The 16,882-nt window shown below is 35.1% G+C and overlaps 1 protein-coding gene across 6 annotated transcripts in view; it reads left to right on the forward strand.

Annotated features, from left to right (window-relative positions):
* RALYL (RALY RNA binding protein like) overlaps positions 1-16,882 on the forward strand; it is a 350,333-nt gene that overhangs the window by 322,206 nt on the left and 11,245 nt on the right. For all 6 annotated transcript variants that reach the window (XM_026049673.1, XM_026049672.1, XM_026049674.1 and 3 more), the window contains 2 exons: positions 3,875-3,988; positions 7,428-7,606. In XM_026049673.1, coding sequence (XP_025905458.1) covers positions 3,875-3,988; positions 7,428-7,606 — 293 coding nt within the window. The remainder of the gene's footprint in view (positions 1-3,874; positions 3,989-7,427; positions 7,607-16,882) is intronic.

Below are 16,882 nucleotides of genomic sequence, written 5' to 3' on the forward strand. Positions count from 1 at the left end.
TTTTTTTTTCCCTGAAGAAAAGCAGCAAACCAAGGAAAGAAGCTTGCTGTGGCAGATAGCAAAGTTAAAAAATATAATACAAAAATGTATTATCTTGCTTACTACAGAGTACATTTGCAGAAATAATGTCTGTTTTCCACTGCAGTAAATTCTCGTTCTGATAAAAAGTGGTAATATATGCTCTAAGTTGGCTTTTAAAACAAAAATTAACCAGGAGGATTTGACTTCTTTTCTGAATCTATAATGTTCTACAATTAATTGACCACATATTTTTTTCTATTTTTTTAACATTAAAAACTAGAAAAAAAAAAAAAACTTTCCACATCATCAGGAGGAACTCATAAAACTGTATAGATTAATTGGGAAACTGCACATGGTAATTTTCCATGTTAATGGTTTGAAGCAGCAGATGCAGATTGCCATTTAGCACTGGAAAAAAAATCACTTTTTTTCCTGACAAAATAGGAACTAAAGCTCTTGAAGTGTGCTATTTCTTTTTATTATTGATGTAAACAGAGGGAAAATGCCAATCTTTTTTTTTTTTTTTTTTTAATCCCTTATGTGAAGGAATAGGGAATAGATAGTTAAGAGATTAAGATACAAATTGAATTATGCCTTTAAATGAATTTATCTTAACATCATCAGTGAAACCATTTCAGAGTGAAATGTAAATTAATATAATATGATAAAATATTTGATATTGAACTGGAAGTATTTAGATAAAAGTAATCTGAAAGACATTTCAAAGACATCTGAATCATGATTCATGGGTAGCGATTTCTAGTTATGGCAAAAAAAAAACCCTGTGAAATATTGTTGTAACTCAACAATGGCATTTCCATTTCTATAAATGTGATTGACATCAATTTTAAATCTCTTGTTTTGAGTTGGTTCCAGTGTGCAGCTTGTCTCCTTTGACGCTAGATGCTGACATAAAAGATGAATTCTTGAATGCTTTTACGGTTACATCAAGAGTGAAGGACCAATGAATGTACTTCATGCTACTACACTATTGCACTATTAGAAGTTTGAAACTGAGAACTTGAAACTTGTGCAGATTTATTGAAAATCTKTCTTTCACTCCTTTCTCACTCCTTTCTAGTATAAATTGGATGTGACGAACTGAATGTCCGAACCTTCTATTTAATGCTCTTATTGAATTAAGTTGTAGCTCCATTACCCAAATTTTAAGCAAATGATTTTGTCATGAGAGAACCTGCAGGGAACACTGGTAACAATACAGTAGCTCAGTAGTTCATAGCATCTTGGTTTGCTGTCATCATTGCATGATGACATCATTGCATCTGTCTTCCCTTTAGTCCAGTCTTCTTCCCAAATTGATTTCTCAGTCGAGCAGCAAAGGGAAGCCCTTTGCAGAAGCTTTGGCCTGAATTGAACAGTAGTCCTATGCTGTTTCCTTGACAAACTGAGAAGTGCAAATGTATTGTATTGCACTGCATATTTTGAAATACAAAGCATACTGCTTTGTATTTCAAAATGGGACCATTAGGTCCTTGTGGTGTCACCTCTGATGTCTGATCTTTTGAACTGCAATGCCAGTCAAGAGAAAACCTGTAATTATACAGCTTAACCGCATGAGATCTGTTGCCATCTGGCTTCATAGTGGGCTGCAACAGAGACTTAGCATTCCCTGTTGGAGAGATTCATACTATTTCACCTTGGAATTTGTGATGCTTCTGTACTCCAGCATGGACGAATCATGGCCCCAAGGGAAGCAGTGACCTTCTAAATATACACTTGTCAGAATCTTAACATTTTATCTCAAGGATTGGACAGTGACCCGTTACTTTTCTGAGAACGCTTTAAGACCTTGGTCTATAAATATACTGAATAATTCTATCCAATATGAGGGACTAGAATGAAGGTCACTTTTAACCATAGTTGTATAAAACCTACCATTTGTTTCATAAGAGATCAGAAGTTTCAGCCAATGATAATGTGAGATGAGTAATTTCTCAATATAAGCACGTGATTAAAAATCATAGTCACATGTAATAACATGTTGTTGTATTTGTTGTTATAGCTACAGTGTACATGGCACAAACTGTAGGATAAAATAATATCAGTTTCAAACTCAATGAATGTCATCTAAGCTTGCATTAAAGCTGGTTTAGAAGCAGACACACATTGGTTACTAATGAACCAGGTAGAGCTATCTCTATCCGAGGGAAGTCATGTTTATCAAACTTGATAGACTTCTACAATAGGATGACTGACTGGTTGGTTGAAGGGAGAGCAGTGAACATTGTCTACCTTGACTTCAGCAAAGCTTTCAACACCGTCTCCCCTGGCACCCTCATAGGGAAGCTCAGGAAGTATCAAGTTAGATGAGTGGATAGTAGAGTGGTTTGAGAACTGACTGGATGGCAGAGCTCAAAGGGTTATGATAAATGGTACTGAGCCTAGTTGGAAGCCTATGGCCAGTGGTGTCTCCCAGGGTTCAGTACTGGCTCCAGGGCTGTTCAATTTATTCACCAATGACTTGGATGAGGGGCAGAGTGCCTGCATTAGAAGGAGTGTTGACAGCAGGTGGTGGTAGGTGATCTGTTGAGGCCATACCTGGAATATTGTATGCAGTTCTGGACTCCCCAGTACAAGAGGGACATAGAACTTGTAGAGAGGGTCCAGTGTAGAGCAACAAAGACAATTAACATACTTGAACATCTGTCTTATGGGGAAAAACTAGGCGATCTAAGCCTGTTTAGCCTGGAGAAGAGAAGACTGAGAGGAGATCTGCTCAATATACACGAATCACACATAACTCACAGCTTGGCCCCATCCTCCTTACAATCTCCCATATCTCCCATAAGGTACTTATACATACTGATCAGATCTCCTCTGACTCTTCTCTTCTCCAGGGTAAACAGGCCCAACTCACTCAGTCTTTCCTCATAAAACAGATGGTCCAGTCCCTGAGTGCACAATGTAAAGAGGATGGGGTCAAGATCTGCCCAGTTTTGTCCAGTGACAGAACAAAGGGCAGTGGATACAAATTGAAACTCAGGAAGTTCCACCTCCACATGAGAAAGAAGTTCTTTAGTGTGAGAGTGACAGAGCCCTGGAACAGGCTGCCCGGAGAGGTTGTGGAGTCTCCTTCTTTGGAGGTCTTCAGAATCCACCTGGATGCAACCCTGTGCCACATGCTCTAGGTGTGCCTGCTTGAGCAGGAGGTTGGACTAGAGGTCCCTTTCAACCTCAACCATTCTGTGATCCTGTGATTCTGTAATCTCCAGATGTGATCATGAAAATAAATATTTTCATGTATTATCTACTTCTGGAAAAAGTAGCAGTATTTAGGAAGAATTGAAAACTTTTAAAGTAATATTTTTATACACTTTATATTACAATGAAGTTATTGACTGGAAAATAACATTACGTTCCTGTCTGCTCTAGGATTTATGTTACTACTCACATTTATTGAAAAATATCTGCTTCACCTACTGTAGATCTTTTTATTATTGCTTCTACTATTAAAAAATAGACCAGAAAAACAACATTAGAAGAGAGTAACTTGTCTGCGATATTGGAATCATTCCTTCATTATAGGCTGTTTGTCACTAAAAGATACTTGGATATATTAAGATCTCCCTTTAAATGTTCATCTGAAATGATTATTTACAGAGTTATACTCCTGAAGTAAACCCCTGTCGCTAGGGCTTAGTGTCCTATGATGTTCTAAGATTCAGTATTTGTAACTAACAAAGTTGGTCTTAAATAATGATTCACAAAAAATAGAGAGAAATGAGGCAGTAGGCTTTCATWGTACATGGAAAAGGAACATGTTCTGTTGATTCACAAAGCAGTACAAATATAATTTCTTTCATTTCTCTGTGTCTCTGTTCTCTTTCCACAGTGAAATCAGATGAATTGCAAACAATCAAGAAGGAATTAACCCAAATCAAAACAAAAATTGACTCCTTGCTAGGCAGACTGGAAAAGATTGAAAAACAGCAAAAAGCTGAGGCAGGTAGGTGAAAAAAAAATGTAGTCACATGGATTAAACTAGACCATAGTTATCAGTCAAGTAGAAAGATTAGAGAGAGAACAGAAGCCTTCCAGAAAATTTCTACATAATGTGGGCCCAGTATAAATAAATAAATAAATAATTGTTTCAGAAATGAAACATTTGAAATAATTTTGACTAAACAGAATGGAAGTTKCTGACTGTGAGAATACTTGTACTTTCTACATTAAGAATTACAGAATTATTAGATGGTCTGTATCAGGAATTATTRTCAGGGCAAGAAGCAATGGCATCCTTCCCTTTTCTGTTCCCCTACTTCAACTCTAATGAAACACTTACCAGCCTTTAACATTCCAGAAAAAATATTTTGTCTTCAACAAATAAACAAATGCTAAAGAAGGTTTTAAAAGATTCTACCATTTGTTTATAATCATGTATTAAGTCAATAGCTCCTATATTCTATTTTGTATTTTATGTAAATTATATGAAAGTTGACATAATCAATGATGATATAATTGAATCACGTGAGCACTGAGATGTTCTGAGATGGCACATCCCTACTTCATCAAGCTTTTATAAAATCTATTGCTATGCAAAAGAACCTGTATGTCATTGTACTTTGATATCCAATTTGCACTTTTTGTTAAGAGATTCTAGTGAACTCATTTAAATAGAAATCTTCACTAGGAGGAAAATGTTAATTTGTGTTGAATCATACTGTTTTATTGTTTGAAAATGAGCAATGAACAGTCTCCTTAGACATTAAAATGTAGTTTCCAACTGTTGATGTTTTTTAATATCCTGTGAAAAACCTATATCTCCCGTTTTCCTGTTTTCTCATTGAGGAATGTGAGGACAAAAATACCCCAGGCATGTCAGTAAAACTGGATTCCTGTTTGAGTCCCTCATTGATAGAGGGCAGTGCATCCTGGATGATGAGTCCTGGATGATGAGTCCACAAATTAATATTTCCTCAGATAAATACTTTATATAAAATAAAGATGCATGAATAGCTCAACTGTTTAATTTACAGAATCATATGTATGATGATTTTGTTCGTTCTTTATAGATTGGCAAGATTATTTCTCACATTTTGCTGTCTGAAGTTAGTTTCATTAAGAAAGAGCAGGAAAACTGCGATCATAGAAAGGATTTCTGTCTATTTAAGAAAAATATATAAAAGTCAAAATATCATCTTGTTGTCTTTTTTAATTATGCATCATTCTTGAGAAGAGCATTTAATCATTAATCTTAAAATTTGGATATCTGGAGGACTGTGGCAGGTTAAACAGAAAAACTAGACAAGCTAAGTACAGACTGCAGTCATTTTTCTACAGATGGATAAAAATCTTTTTGTAGTACTGGCTGATATCCTTTTTATGGTTATCAGTCCCCTGATTATTTCAGTAGAATGACTGTAGATACAAGAACTTAAAAGTAAAAGAATGATAATTTCACACTTTCTATTGAGAAGCAATATCTCTCTCTTAAATCTTAAAACAAGAAATCCATGTAATGTATGTTACAGTTTTAGAATAGAACTCTATGGTTAACAAATATGCAAGGAGGCTGAGTATCACTTCTTAATAAATAGTTGCAAATTTTAGATAACAGAATTTCCTTGAATTATCAAATAACTATTGTGGCTTAGCAGAACAATTTCTTGTGGATATGAAATTGGTAGGAATAGGAATATAATGTTTGTAAAAATCTGGATCAGAAAACCAGAGATAAGAAGTTCTGATGTGATTACAATAGGAGAACACTCTTCCTGTAATATCAGAGATGAAGATTTTTACAAATGATGCTTAAAAGAAATCTYAAATTTAGCTTCTCAGAGGAGCACRAAAGAATCAGATACTCAACTAATGGTTTTTACAACTGAATTAATAAGTGACTTGAGGTGGGGTAAAAGGTAATAGATGTAGCTGACTCAACTCTTGTTCGTTGTGCAGTTAGGCAAGTTAGGCAAGTAGCATGTGCAGTTAGGCAAGCAGCAAGTCTAACAATCTTTCTGGAAAAAAAAAAAAGTGACCAAGGAGAAAAAGCCTCATTATTCTGTATCTTGAGTAAATGACTTGAGTAAATGAAGGATTAGAGACTAAGAAAGAGTGAGGAGATGGAAGTAATTTGCAAAACAAATAATAAATGTGTGCAGGTAGAAGGAAAGTAAATGCTGTCTCGACTTAAGATTAAGATATAGAAAAGTGTGAGAAGATTTGAATATTAATTGCAGCAGGTAATAATCTAAAGTAATAAAAAATACATGCATAAAGCTGAAAAAATTGCAGCTTCACAAGCTATTTGCAGATTCATTGACTGTTCAACAAAATAGGTGATCCATCAGCTAGTGTTATAGAACAGTCAACCTGATAGAAATAAATGTTTTTGTTAAACACATATGATCATTTATGGACATTCTAACCTCCAGGCTGAAAATAATAATAATAATAATAATAATAATAATAATAATAGTAATAATAGTAATAATAGTAATAATAGTAATAATAGTAATAATAACAACAACAACACTGGTATTCCAGCTACATACAAATAATTCTCTTACCCATCATCATTCTGATTAAATATGGACTACCATCTAAACTCCATATGTGTACAGGAATAAGATTCTGATCCCTCTAACCATTCTCCCAGCCAGTCTGTCTCTCATTCCTCTCTYGATACTCCTCTGGATTTCAGCTTGTGGGATGAAACTCCTCCAGATATATAGAAGTTTTGCAATACATAATCACAGCAATACAGCCATCTGGGGTAAACTAAGCAGAACAGATCCCRTGGATCTCTACAGAAATAAAAATGTTTTTTCTTTTTCTTGCTTGGCAGAAGTTGTAGAAAACTCTGCATTTGAGCAATGAGATGGGGAGACATTCTCCAGTTGCCTCAGTACATTATAAAAGTGCTGAGGGAAAAGTGCTAACGGGGAGAACACCGTTACTTTAGCTTATTAAAAAGGTGACTGGAATAATTTCGTGATTATCTGTATGACTGTTGAGAGATATTCACAGCAAATTTATGCAAATCCTTGTTCCTTTATGGCAATTAAGAGCCATCCACTTCTGAGAGCATAGAGATTTATTCTCTATCAACAGCTCATTGGCTGTTGATAAATAAATGTATGGTGATTATGCAGATTGGATTCTCACAGCAAATCAAAGTCCAGAGAATCAGAAGCAAGATCCCGTGGTAAAGAAAGCCTTCATTCRCCACATGGAGAGGATGAGCATAATAGTGTTGATTTATGCATTAATTATTTAAAACACGAATTTTGATCATATTTGCCTGGTAAATACTAACACACTCATTTTCATAAAATTACTTCATCTAGAGATGGGAAGTTTGGGTTTCTTCCTCAGAGAAACCTCCGCTTTTTCCACCAAGAGGAAAGGTTACTGAATCTCTATAGAATATGTTTTCCTTACAGAAGCTCAAAAGAAACAAATGGAAGATAATGCTGATTTGATTCAAGAGGAATGCATATCAGAGAATGCAGATAACTCTACAGAAGATCCAATTGAAGGAGGGCCAGATGCAGATGGGGATGGAGAAGAGATGACTGATGGGATAGAGGAGGATTTTGAGGAGGATGGCAGCAATGAGCTGGTAAGGAATAACCATGCCATGTCTGTCCATACAGTTGAAACAAGTAACTGCAGAGAACCAAGAATCTGGGCTAACAAAAAAGCTAACAGCAGCATTTTGATGTTCTATAATTAGCACCCAGTCCTGCATTCTTCATACACCTTGAAACCTACTAAGGCTGTAAAGAATAAACAGTATGGCCCTTTTAGTACAAACAAGAAACAAAAAATCTTGCTAAAGTCAGTGCTTTTAGAAAGGAAACGGGATAACTTTTTTTGCCTTCTATTACTTTACATTTAATAATGTAGATGAGAAAGGAAAACCAAGCAGTACTCAGTAATTTCAGGTCTGCATGTGTATCTCCTGAAGGCTGCACTGGCAGCTACATGTATTTTTGACAAAAGGATTTTGCCCTAAGAAACATGTATCTGAGGGATYTTCAGCTTGAACCTGAAATCTTTGTGAAATCTCCATCAAATTGGTATATTTCCAAGTTATTCTAGAGAAATATTTTAAATAATTCTGAAAGTCAAATATCTTTCCTCTTCCTTCCTTCCTTCCTTGCTCCCTTCCTTCCTCCCTCCCTCCCTTCTTCCTTCAAAATCAGTCACATTCTGTTAGACAGCACAATGATTCTGTAATATTTCATTTTCTCTCCCTCTATTCTGTGTTTTCATATGCTTCTCCTTTGAGCATAAATCACTTCTACTGCTCAATGCCACCCTTCCCACATGCTTTTTAACATATATTTGGTCAAAATTATTCAGTGATGACAACAGGAGCCAGTCAGTGATGGACATGGCTGAACCAACAGAAATCCTGGTATAGTGGTGCATTTAAATAACTAGTATTTTGCACTCCTTGCCAGAAGCATAATTAAAACCACCAGTAATTTGAGGGTTTGCATTTCTTCAGCTACCATGAGGTTCTTCTGAATTTCTAATGCTGAATAGCTGTTATGCTCATAGGAAGTTCAATCTCCTCACATTTCTAGCAGAGCAGAACAGAATGCTTTCTCTCGAAGGAACAGGTTCACCTATACAGGCATTATGGAGCTCTTTCAGCAGGTAATTCTGAATTTGCAGGCAGTTTAAATTTTATAATGAATAAATAGTTGTAAATACAATATACAACCATGACAAATATCTGGTCACCTGAAGTGATACTTGCCATAGAGGTGATCACTGTTTAGCTTTGGCACATATTGTGTRTCAGACTCCCTACTACAAGTAAGTATTTGGGGACATTATCCCCAAATCAACCTGTGATTGTTCAGTGTTGTTGTATCATGCTGTGGGAATGAAATATTTAGTGAATATCTATATAATGAAGCTTCCACACCAAAACATGGTGTGGAAAGTCTTCATCTAGCAAAGGCCCAAGCCCGAAAGTTTCTGAAGAGAAAGCAGCACAGAGGCTTAATTATCGGCAAAAGCCTGGAGTCACCATGGCCACATTTGCACCATGCTGCTTTCAAGTTAGAAAGACTTTTTGACCTCTAAGTGCCCTGTGAGTGCCTGGAGGAGGTAACTCACTGCACACGGAGAGCACAAAAAGTCCTTTGTCTGGTGCTTTTGTGTTCATGAATTATATTCCTCTCCTAGCCTGTCACAGAGGGAGGCAAGGGAAAGAGCTGCTGTGCCGATCCCAGTCACAATCAGCCCATCTCAGTGGTAGAGCAGCAACATCTGGGCACCCTCTTGCACCACAGCTTTACCTTCCACTTTTCCAAACACTGAGACCCTGTAGCAAGATGCTACAGTATAGCACATAGTATAGCACATTTAAAACCTGATGTGGAGGTTTTGCATGTGTTTTATAATGGGATAATAAAGTGACTTTCCTTTGTAACATTTAGAGACATTAGTGAATAAAAAAAATGCTGTGAATGGGATAGAGGATTGCTTTACGAAGTATTATTTCAAAGAAATCTCAGGCAATGGATGTTTTGCATGGAGTGGCAAGTATAGATTGAATGGTTCAACTTTTCTCTACAGTTTTCATCCGGGTGTTTCACAGTATTTCCCAGTATTGTTATGAAGCTATGAGTTTATAATATGTACTTTAATTTTGTCTGTTTCTAATTATACTTACATATACTGATGTCTGTAATGGCCAATTCCTATAAACCTTTTCACTTTCCWCTTCAATCACTGATAGCTGCATGACAAGAAATTCAGTAACAATGCTATTAAATATATAGTGAATATAGCCTCCACTAAGAATATTTTGCTCCTCAGTCTACTCGGACCTATTCTTTATTCTTCTATTTGGCATTACTTTGAATTTTGTAAGAAGTAAAGTAGGTATGTGCTATAAAATTTCTTATAAGAACTATTTGTAAGACACGGAGCTTCAAGCAATGATGCCCTTCAAGTTATTTACAACATTGAGTATTTTACTGATAGAAAATATATCTTTTCAAAAAAAAAGCCAACTGCACCTTATTTGAGAAAAAAAAAATACAGCATGAAAAGTTTTGTGTTAAACAATCAGGACAACTTTCCATATGTGAAAACATAATCTTAGATTCAGAGTAAGAATATATTTCCAAAGGACATTCTTTAATGAACTCTATAATCTTTTCCAAACACAAAGCAAGAGGATTTACAAYGCTTTAGGATTTTTTAGGATGAAGATGAAAAGAAAAAATAAATAAATAAAAAGAAAAAAAAAMCATGAGTTTTCTTTTTCAGCACTAAGAACAATGGAGTGAGAAAAAAAGGTATTTTATATGYGAAGAACTAGTGTTCTGAAGTCTGTATCAAAAATTGATTAAATTTTTTTTGGAAAAAGAAATATTTTTGTGAGAAAACAAATTCTTACGAAATCATACTACCTCTAATTTTTTTAGTTTCTTAACTTGAAAAGTAATATGACAAGGAGAAAAAAGAACACACATACACACACACAAATTCAGACTTAAACCTTTCTTACAGTGATTCAGATTTAGCCGTATTGAAATCTCTTGCAAAGCAATTTGCCAATAACCTGCTGCAGGACTGCCTTTGCCTAATACAATATATTTACTCTGTTTAGCTTCCCTTGCGGCCAGCATCCCAAAGACTTGTTGGTAAAGGGARCTGTTCAGTGAAGACAGCCAAGCTGCTAGAATCCAGAATCTGCCAGAACAGATTTTTTGAAACTGTCTATGTAGATCTGCRTCTTCTGACTGGAGGTCTCAAAAGGAGTGTATTTATATCTTCTTAGTTCTAAATTGTAAAGGAATTGGTTAGTGTCTGACAGAAYGTATGTGAGTTCAGGTGGTAGGATCAGTTCTCTAAATTCACATGCAATCTATTTGTAGGAACAGGTTGCTGCACATTAACTGAGTGATGGCAGCTCTCCTCACGCCTGCTTTAGCCTAGACCAAGTGYAAAGAAATTAAAAGTAGTTTAACCTGCAATCTGAATTGAGCGAGACATGGATTTAAGGAGGCTTTAGCCTTTTCATTTGCCTGTCTATCTGCACATGCAAAAAGCACTACATTCAATACCTGAATACTTCCCCATCCACAGTTTAGATTAAGAAGATGCTCAAGCTTGCATTTTCAATGGACTGAAGACATACTCTAGACAGTTGTTATAGTTCAGATGAAGTGTATTTGTTTTGCCACAATAATCTGTTTGCCCAACAGAACCCTATTACAAGACATGCTGCATTTGAAGTATCTGCTCCATATATCAGACTTCATCCCTTAGAGAAATTCATTTCCCACTAATTCTTTTCCTAGAATGTGTTTTAATAAATGTTTCCARCGCTGCAGATGCTCTAGCTTGAGGATCTTTTTAAGAGAACAATTCCTCCAACACTTGCTGCATTGACAAACTAAAGAATTTTCTGAGTGATCATTTCAGATATATGATCAGGTACATAGAGATATGCTAGGCAAGACTGACAGATTCAAAGAGCTGGCTTCAACTTGCTAACTGCAAACACTGTAATATGCCGTTCACSTACCTCCTCCTATGTCTCTATCCCACTTCCTATTGCACAAGCGACTGAATATTGCATTGCAGGCGTATTTATAAAATAATCACTTGCTTGGAGTGTGGCCCTTGGATAACACATTCATGTCACCAAAGCACACATGAGAACAAATGAAAAGCTCAGGTCCCATTTCCTTCATTCCTTTCACATGAAAGATCCTAGTTATCCAGGCCTTCACCAGAGTCCCAGTAGTCAGTCTTTCTCTCCTCTCTCTGCATTGAAGAGTTACTCATTTCAGTGAATTAAAAAGCTTTCTATCCCTTCCTATTGTGAAATCATCTATTCTTGCTGGTTTTAATCTCAGCTGATTCCTGTCAATGCTGTGCAGAAAGAGATTCATCCATGCAGCTTCCCGTCTGGCCCAGACGAGCTCCTGTCAAAAAATAAATCTTAATTTAAACTAAATTTACCTCAATTACAGAAAGGAACACAAATCATCAATGATGTCAAACAGTTCTCAGGTGCCTGACATGGCTTTAAATTGTAAAGAGTGGGAAGGCAAATCAATACCTTCCTCTTATTCTYGTGGTAAGACTGTAGAGCTGCAAGGTAACTTACAGCATGCTCTAGCACACATTTTGATATTTTGGGAGCATCCTAGTTTCCATAGCTCTGTAACAAGCTCCTTCTTCACATAACATTAGCAATGTGGGGAGCCGTTGAGAACACATGGGCTTGCAAAAAGTATTTCTGAATTATTCTAAACAGTGTTTCTCTTAGTCTGTTAATGTAGTGCCCACACAACCAAAGACTGGCCCTTCATTCAATGACTGACCCTACTTTATTTAGCTTCTCTAAACTTGTTGCAAATCATAATCAATTATTGAGGAAGCATTAACTGAAAAAAAAAATCATTCAATGACTGACCCTACTTTATTTAGCTTCTCTAAACTTGTTGCAAATCATAATCAATTATTGAGGAAGCATTAACTGAAAAAAAAAAAAAAAGAACTAGAGCTTATTTTAACAATCGCTTTGTAAATAACAAAGGTGGCATCCAATTAATTAACTTAAAGTCTGAAATACTGTACACTTGGGGAAAAAAAAAMCACTTTCTGCTAATGCATAATACCTAGAAACTAATTAATTGGAATGAATTATACATAAGCATTCATATCAATATAATATTGCCTGAGAAGAATATTATCTATCAAAATGTCAGACTTTTATAATAAATAACTATAACAATAATAGCACAATGGTGATTCAGTAGTTAAGCATTTGGTAAACAGTGATTTGGATAGACCTATATGAGTTCATTGATTTCAAATAGAATAGATTTATGATGTAGTAATTCAGATTGGACTCTGGTTACTGCTTGACAGGATTTTGGAGAATGTATTCATAATTGCACTATTGTGATTCTATGGTAGTGTGGCTACAACTGAAAATAATGAAGACACACTAGCATTAGACATAAGTTCCACAGTAATGAGTCAGCTTTAATGAGATGTCTTGAGAGGCATTTTTATTAAACTCATAAGAAACAGAGTACAGAGACTGTGCAAAGCCCAATTCTGATCACAAWGTATATTTACTTCACTTATTTGAACATCAATTATAGTTCCCTTTCTATTAAGTATGTTCAGTAACAAATGCCTCTCAAAGAGATTTCATTTCTTATTCCTGTCTTTATTTCTATCCTTAATTTTATCCCTTTCCACACCCTTATTTTTTCAAATTAGCCCTCTGCACTGCATGCATTCAGTCTCTCTCATTTATTTCTACTGAGATAGAATTATGTTTCAAACATAAATACAATTATCTGATAGAAATAAAACTAAGAATAGCCCTCTTGCTGCACTGAGTGTCATTATGCAAAAATAAAAATATTGTTGTATAATAGTAGATATATTTCTTATGGTAATTGATGCAAAGTCCATTTAAATCAATTTTACCAACAAGTTTTGTGACTAAAACTCATCAAAAACATCTTTTTGTCCTACCACTAGTTAACGGATAATYCTTGTAATTTAATAGCAAAGCTCTGTGAAATAGTGATGCTGTTTTTTTCCTTCATTATTTCACATGAGAATTCAACTATGCAAATATTCAGCAGCTGGAAAAATACAATCTAATGAAAAAGAATAAAAAAATTCCYGGTGAATTTCACATAATTTCGATCTCATGTTAACTATCTTAAAAAGAAAAAAAAAAGATCAAATATATGGTTATTAATAAGATTAATAATATCTCATGCATTGTTGTTAGAAAACTAGATTTTTCATTGCCCTTTAAGAAATAATTTTCTTTTGTCAATAACCCTAGGGCAGGCCAGAGTGGCTCTTCAGTTAACAGTGGAATTAAGCTGATGAGGCATGCCAAAATGATCCAAAGTTACTGTGAAAATTTTCAGTATGTCCTGTTATATAGAGTACTACCAAGATAAAAAGCAGACACATTTCTAATTAATGATAATGGCTGAAGCAGCATTGTGTCAAAAATCTTATTTAGATTATTTTTGATATGCAGCCAAATTTAGTTTTCTTGGAACACTGGATATTTTGGAGTTCGCTGCTTTCAGGGAAAATATGGAGCTCTTCATTCCTCAGACAAATGAATAGATAAAAGATTGTGTTCACTTGATAAATATCACTACAAGATGTTAGCACTTGGGCAAGCTAAGGAAGTCATTAGGGGTAGCATACTCAACAAATACTAATGTGTTATATTTCCAAAGCTTTAATAAATCTAATAAACTGTGACAGAAAAAAAATGCAGAAAGTAATAAAAGCATCTCATGAAATCAAAAATTGTAAGAAACTGCCCAATGTGCCTTTTTGTTATATTTAATATATGCAATATCACAGTAGACTTGTTTGCTTTTCACACACTATTGTATGAATGAGTCATTAGAAATGCCTKGCTACCACCTCCTCTTTCTCATTTTTCTGGCACACAATTATTCAGAGGAAAACTTCTTAAGCAGTGTTTAGGGTGTTAAGTAGTTTACTTCTGACTGAGTACATAAGAATTTTTTAATTGTTATTGCATCATGTGCTATACATATTACATGGCAACTTAAAGAGAATGCAAGCACTGTTATCATGCACGTTATGCATATTTACAAACTTCATGAGCAGAATAATTTCATTTTTCACATCTGTCCTCTGAACCTGCTCTGTRTTACTCAGTGTCCAACTGAGAAAAAAATCTCAGAAACATGAAACTTTTGAAAGAGTATATATAATTTTAAAAAAGTATAATTAGCAGACTTTTAGTATCTTCTGGAGTTGATGCAAGACAGATTTAAAGTAATGAAGCTTCTTCTGTTTATCTGGTGYTTGATGCAAAGGGTAAGGAGCCAGGAAGTAGGAGGAGGCTCCTTCACCCAGCTTTGACATTGATGCTGTGTGACAGAAAATACGGCCCAATGTATTGTGTGCATGTGGCACCATACCTGAAAAATGGGAAAGGAGCATTTCCCAAAGATATGGTCAAAACATAAAAATCATATGCCTTCTGGTCAATAAAACTTTTCCCTGTTGAAGAAAGATTAAGCATAGCCTTCAATGAACWGAAGAATTTTTAATTTTTTTTTCACTGCACCCTGCCCATCGGTTTTGGCCTATCTCATTTTTCAGTCGTATTTAACTACATAAGATTTCTGTTATGAATTATTATCGTGTCATCTCTTTTTGAGGTCTCTATGCAAGGTAACCCTGGACCTTTGGGCCTGGGAGGGCTAATATCAAAATATGACTATGAAATGGCCAGGAACACACAGCAAGAACAGGAAATGTTGATCATCCTTTGCTGCTGCTGCAGACTGTCCCACAGAACACAGTAGAACCAACCATTTTTGTCAAATTAAATTGGTTGCATGACTTCTGAAAGAATAAACAGGCATTAAAAATATTTTGTTTATTTTATTCCCTGAGACACACAGCAAAATCTTAATTACAAAATAATGATATTTAGACCACCTTGGGCAGAGTGAAGTCTGTCTAAAGCTCAACCCTATATAAGGCTGTACCTCACTACTGTTCATTAGCAAATGTCCTGTCAATACAGAAGACTCACTAGCATGGGGTTAGAATTTCTGCTTACTTCTACACTATTTAGTATGTTTTAATTTTTTTTCAAAATGCTCTAAGTGGTTTATGCCAAGTTTATGCACTATTTTTGTGGGAATTGTTTTTCTGAAAGAGTAGCTTGTTTTCTGTATTTTGCGAGTTTTTTTTTCTGATATTCATTAATATATTGTCAATAAATTTCTCACTATTTGGTGTATTTAGTGTTCATTACTCATTTTTTTTCTGCTAATTTTGCTTTGGGATTTTTTTTTAAGACAACATGATTTAACTATTGTAAGTTACTAGATGATAAGCTAGTCCTAGTACTCAATGTTTGTTTGAAGAAGAAAGAACTAAATTCTTCTCTGATATAACTTCATTGATTTAGTATCCAATAATAGCAGCCTATTTATTCTACCCAAGTAAATCAGAATTTGCTCCACAGATATAATTAGCCTAAAACTAATGACAGTAGAATCAAATTCTGAAAAAAGCACAAAAATTAGGCCAACGTTGGCAAATATCTATGAGAATATGAGAATAATTACATATGCATTTGGGGAACTGTTGGTGGTTAAAAAAAAGAAAAAGATATCAAGTTTCCATGTTTCCATCTGTAATGTGTGATTGATATAGAAAGAACACATTTTGATTAAAAAACTCACCACTTTAAAATCCAAAGGCTGATCTCGGTTTCCACCTGTTTTTTTTGTTTGTTTGTTTGTTTGTTTTTTTTGGATAATTTTCACTGATTTCAATGGAGTTGTTCTTGTATCATTTCACTGCATTTTGGTTGATTCCAGTAGGCTATGGATCATGTTTGAAATGTGTTGCATTGTTTTCAGTTCATTAATTGTTGATGACCAACTTTCCCTGGTACAATATGAGGGAATAGGTATAAGAATAGTAACTTAGTATTAATACCAAAGAAGCAATATAAGATACAATGGTGAGAGAATGGGTAGGGTACATTGGGGTTCCCTATGCAGGAACYCACAGAAAATGAATTCCTCCATAGGGACTCAAGCTAACCCTTTGGTCTGCTTGTGACTGTGGATTGAAGTCCATCAGCTTTATTGTCTGATTCTTAGATTTAACTGAAATTGAGCAATTGCCATGCATCACACATTTTTCCTGGTGTGTCAGTCTTTGAGAGTAAATAGCTTTAGTTCCCCTAGAAAACACTCATTTCACAGGCTTTATCAGTATGCTTGAGTCTCAAGAATGCTGAATGAAAAACCCTCAGAGGAAACATTTGTCATCTGTAAGTCAAAGTGAGTCTTCCTTCAAG

This window comes from Nothoprocta perdicaria, unplaced genomic scaffold (genome assembly GCF_003342845.1).
Source record: "Nothoprocta perdicaria isolate Ctin4 unplaced genomic scaffold, notPer1 scaffold_60, whole genome shotgun sequence".
Lineage (NCBI taxonomy): Eukaryota > Metazoa > Chordata > Aves > Tinamiformes > Tinamidae > Nothoprocta > Nothoprocta perdicaria.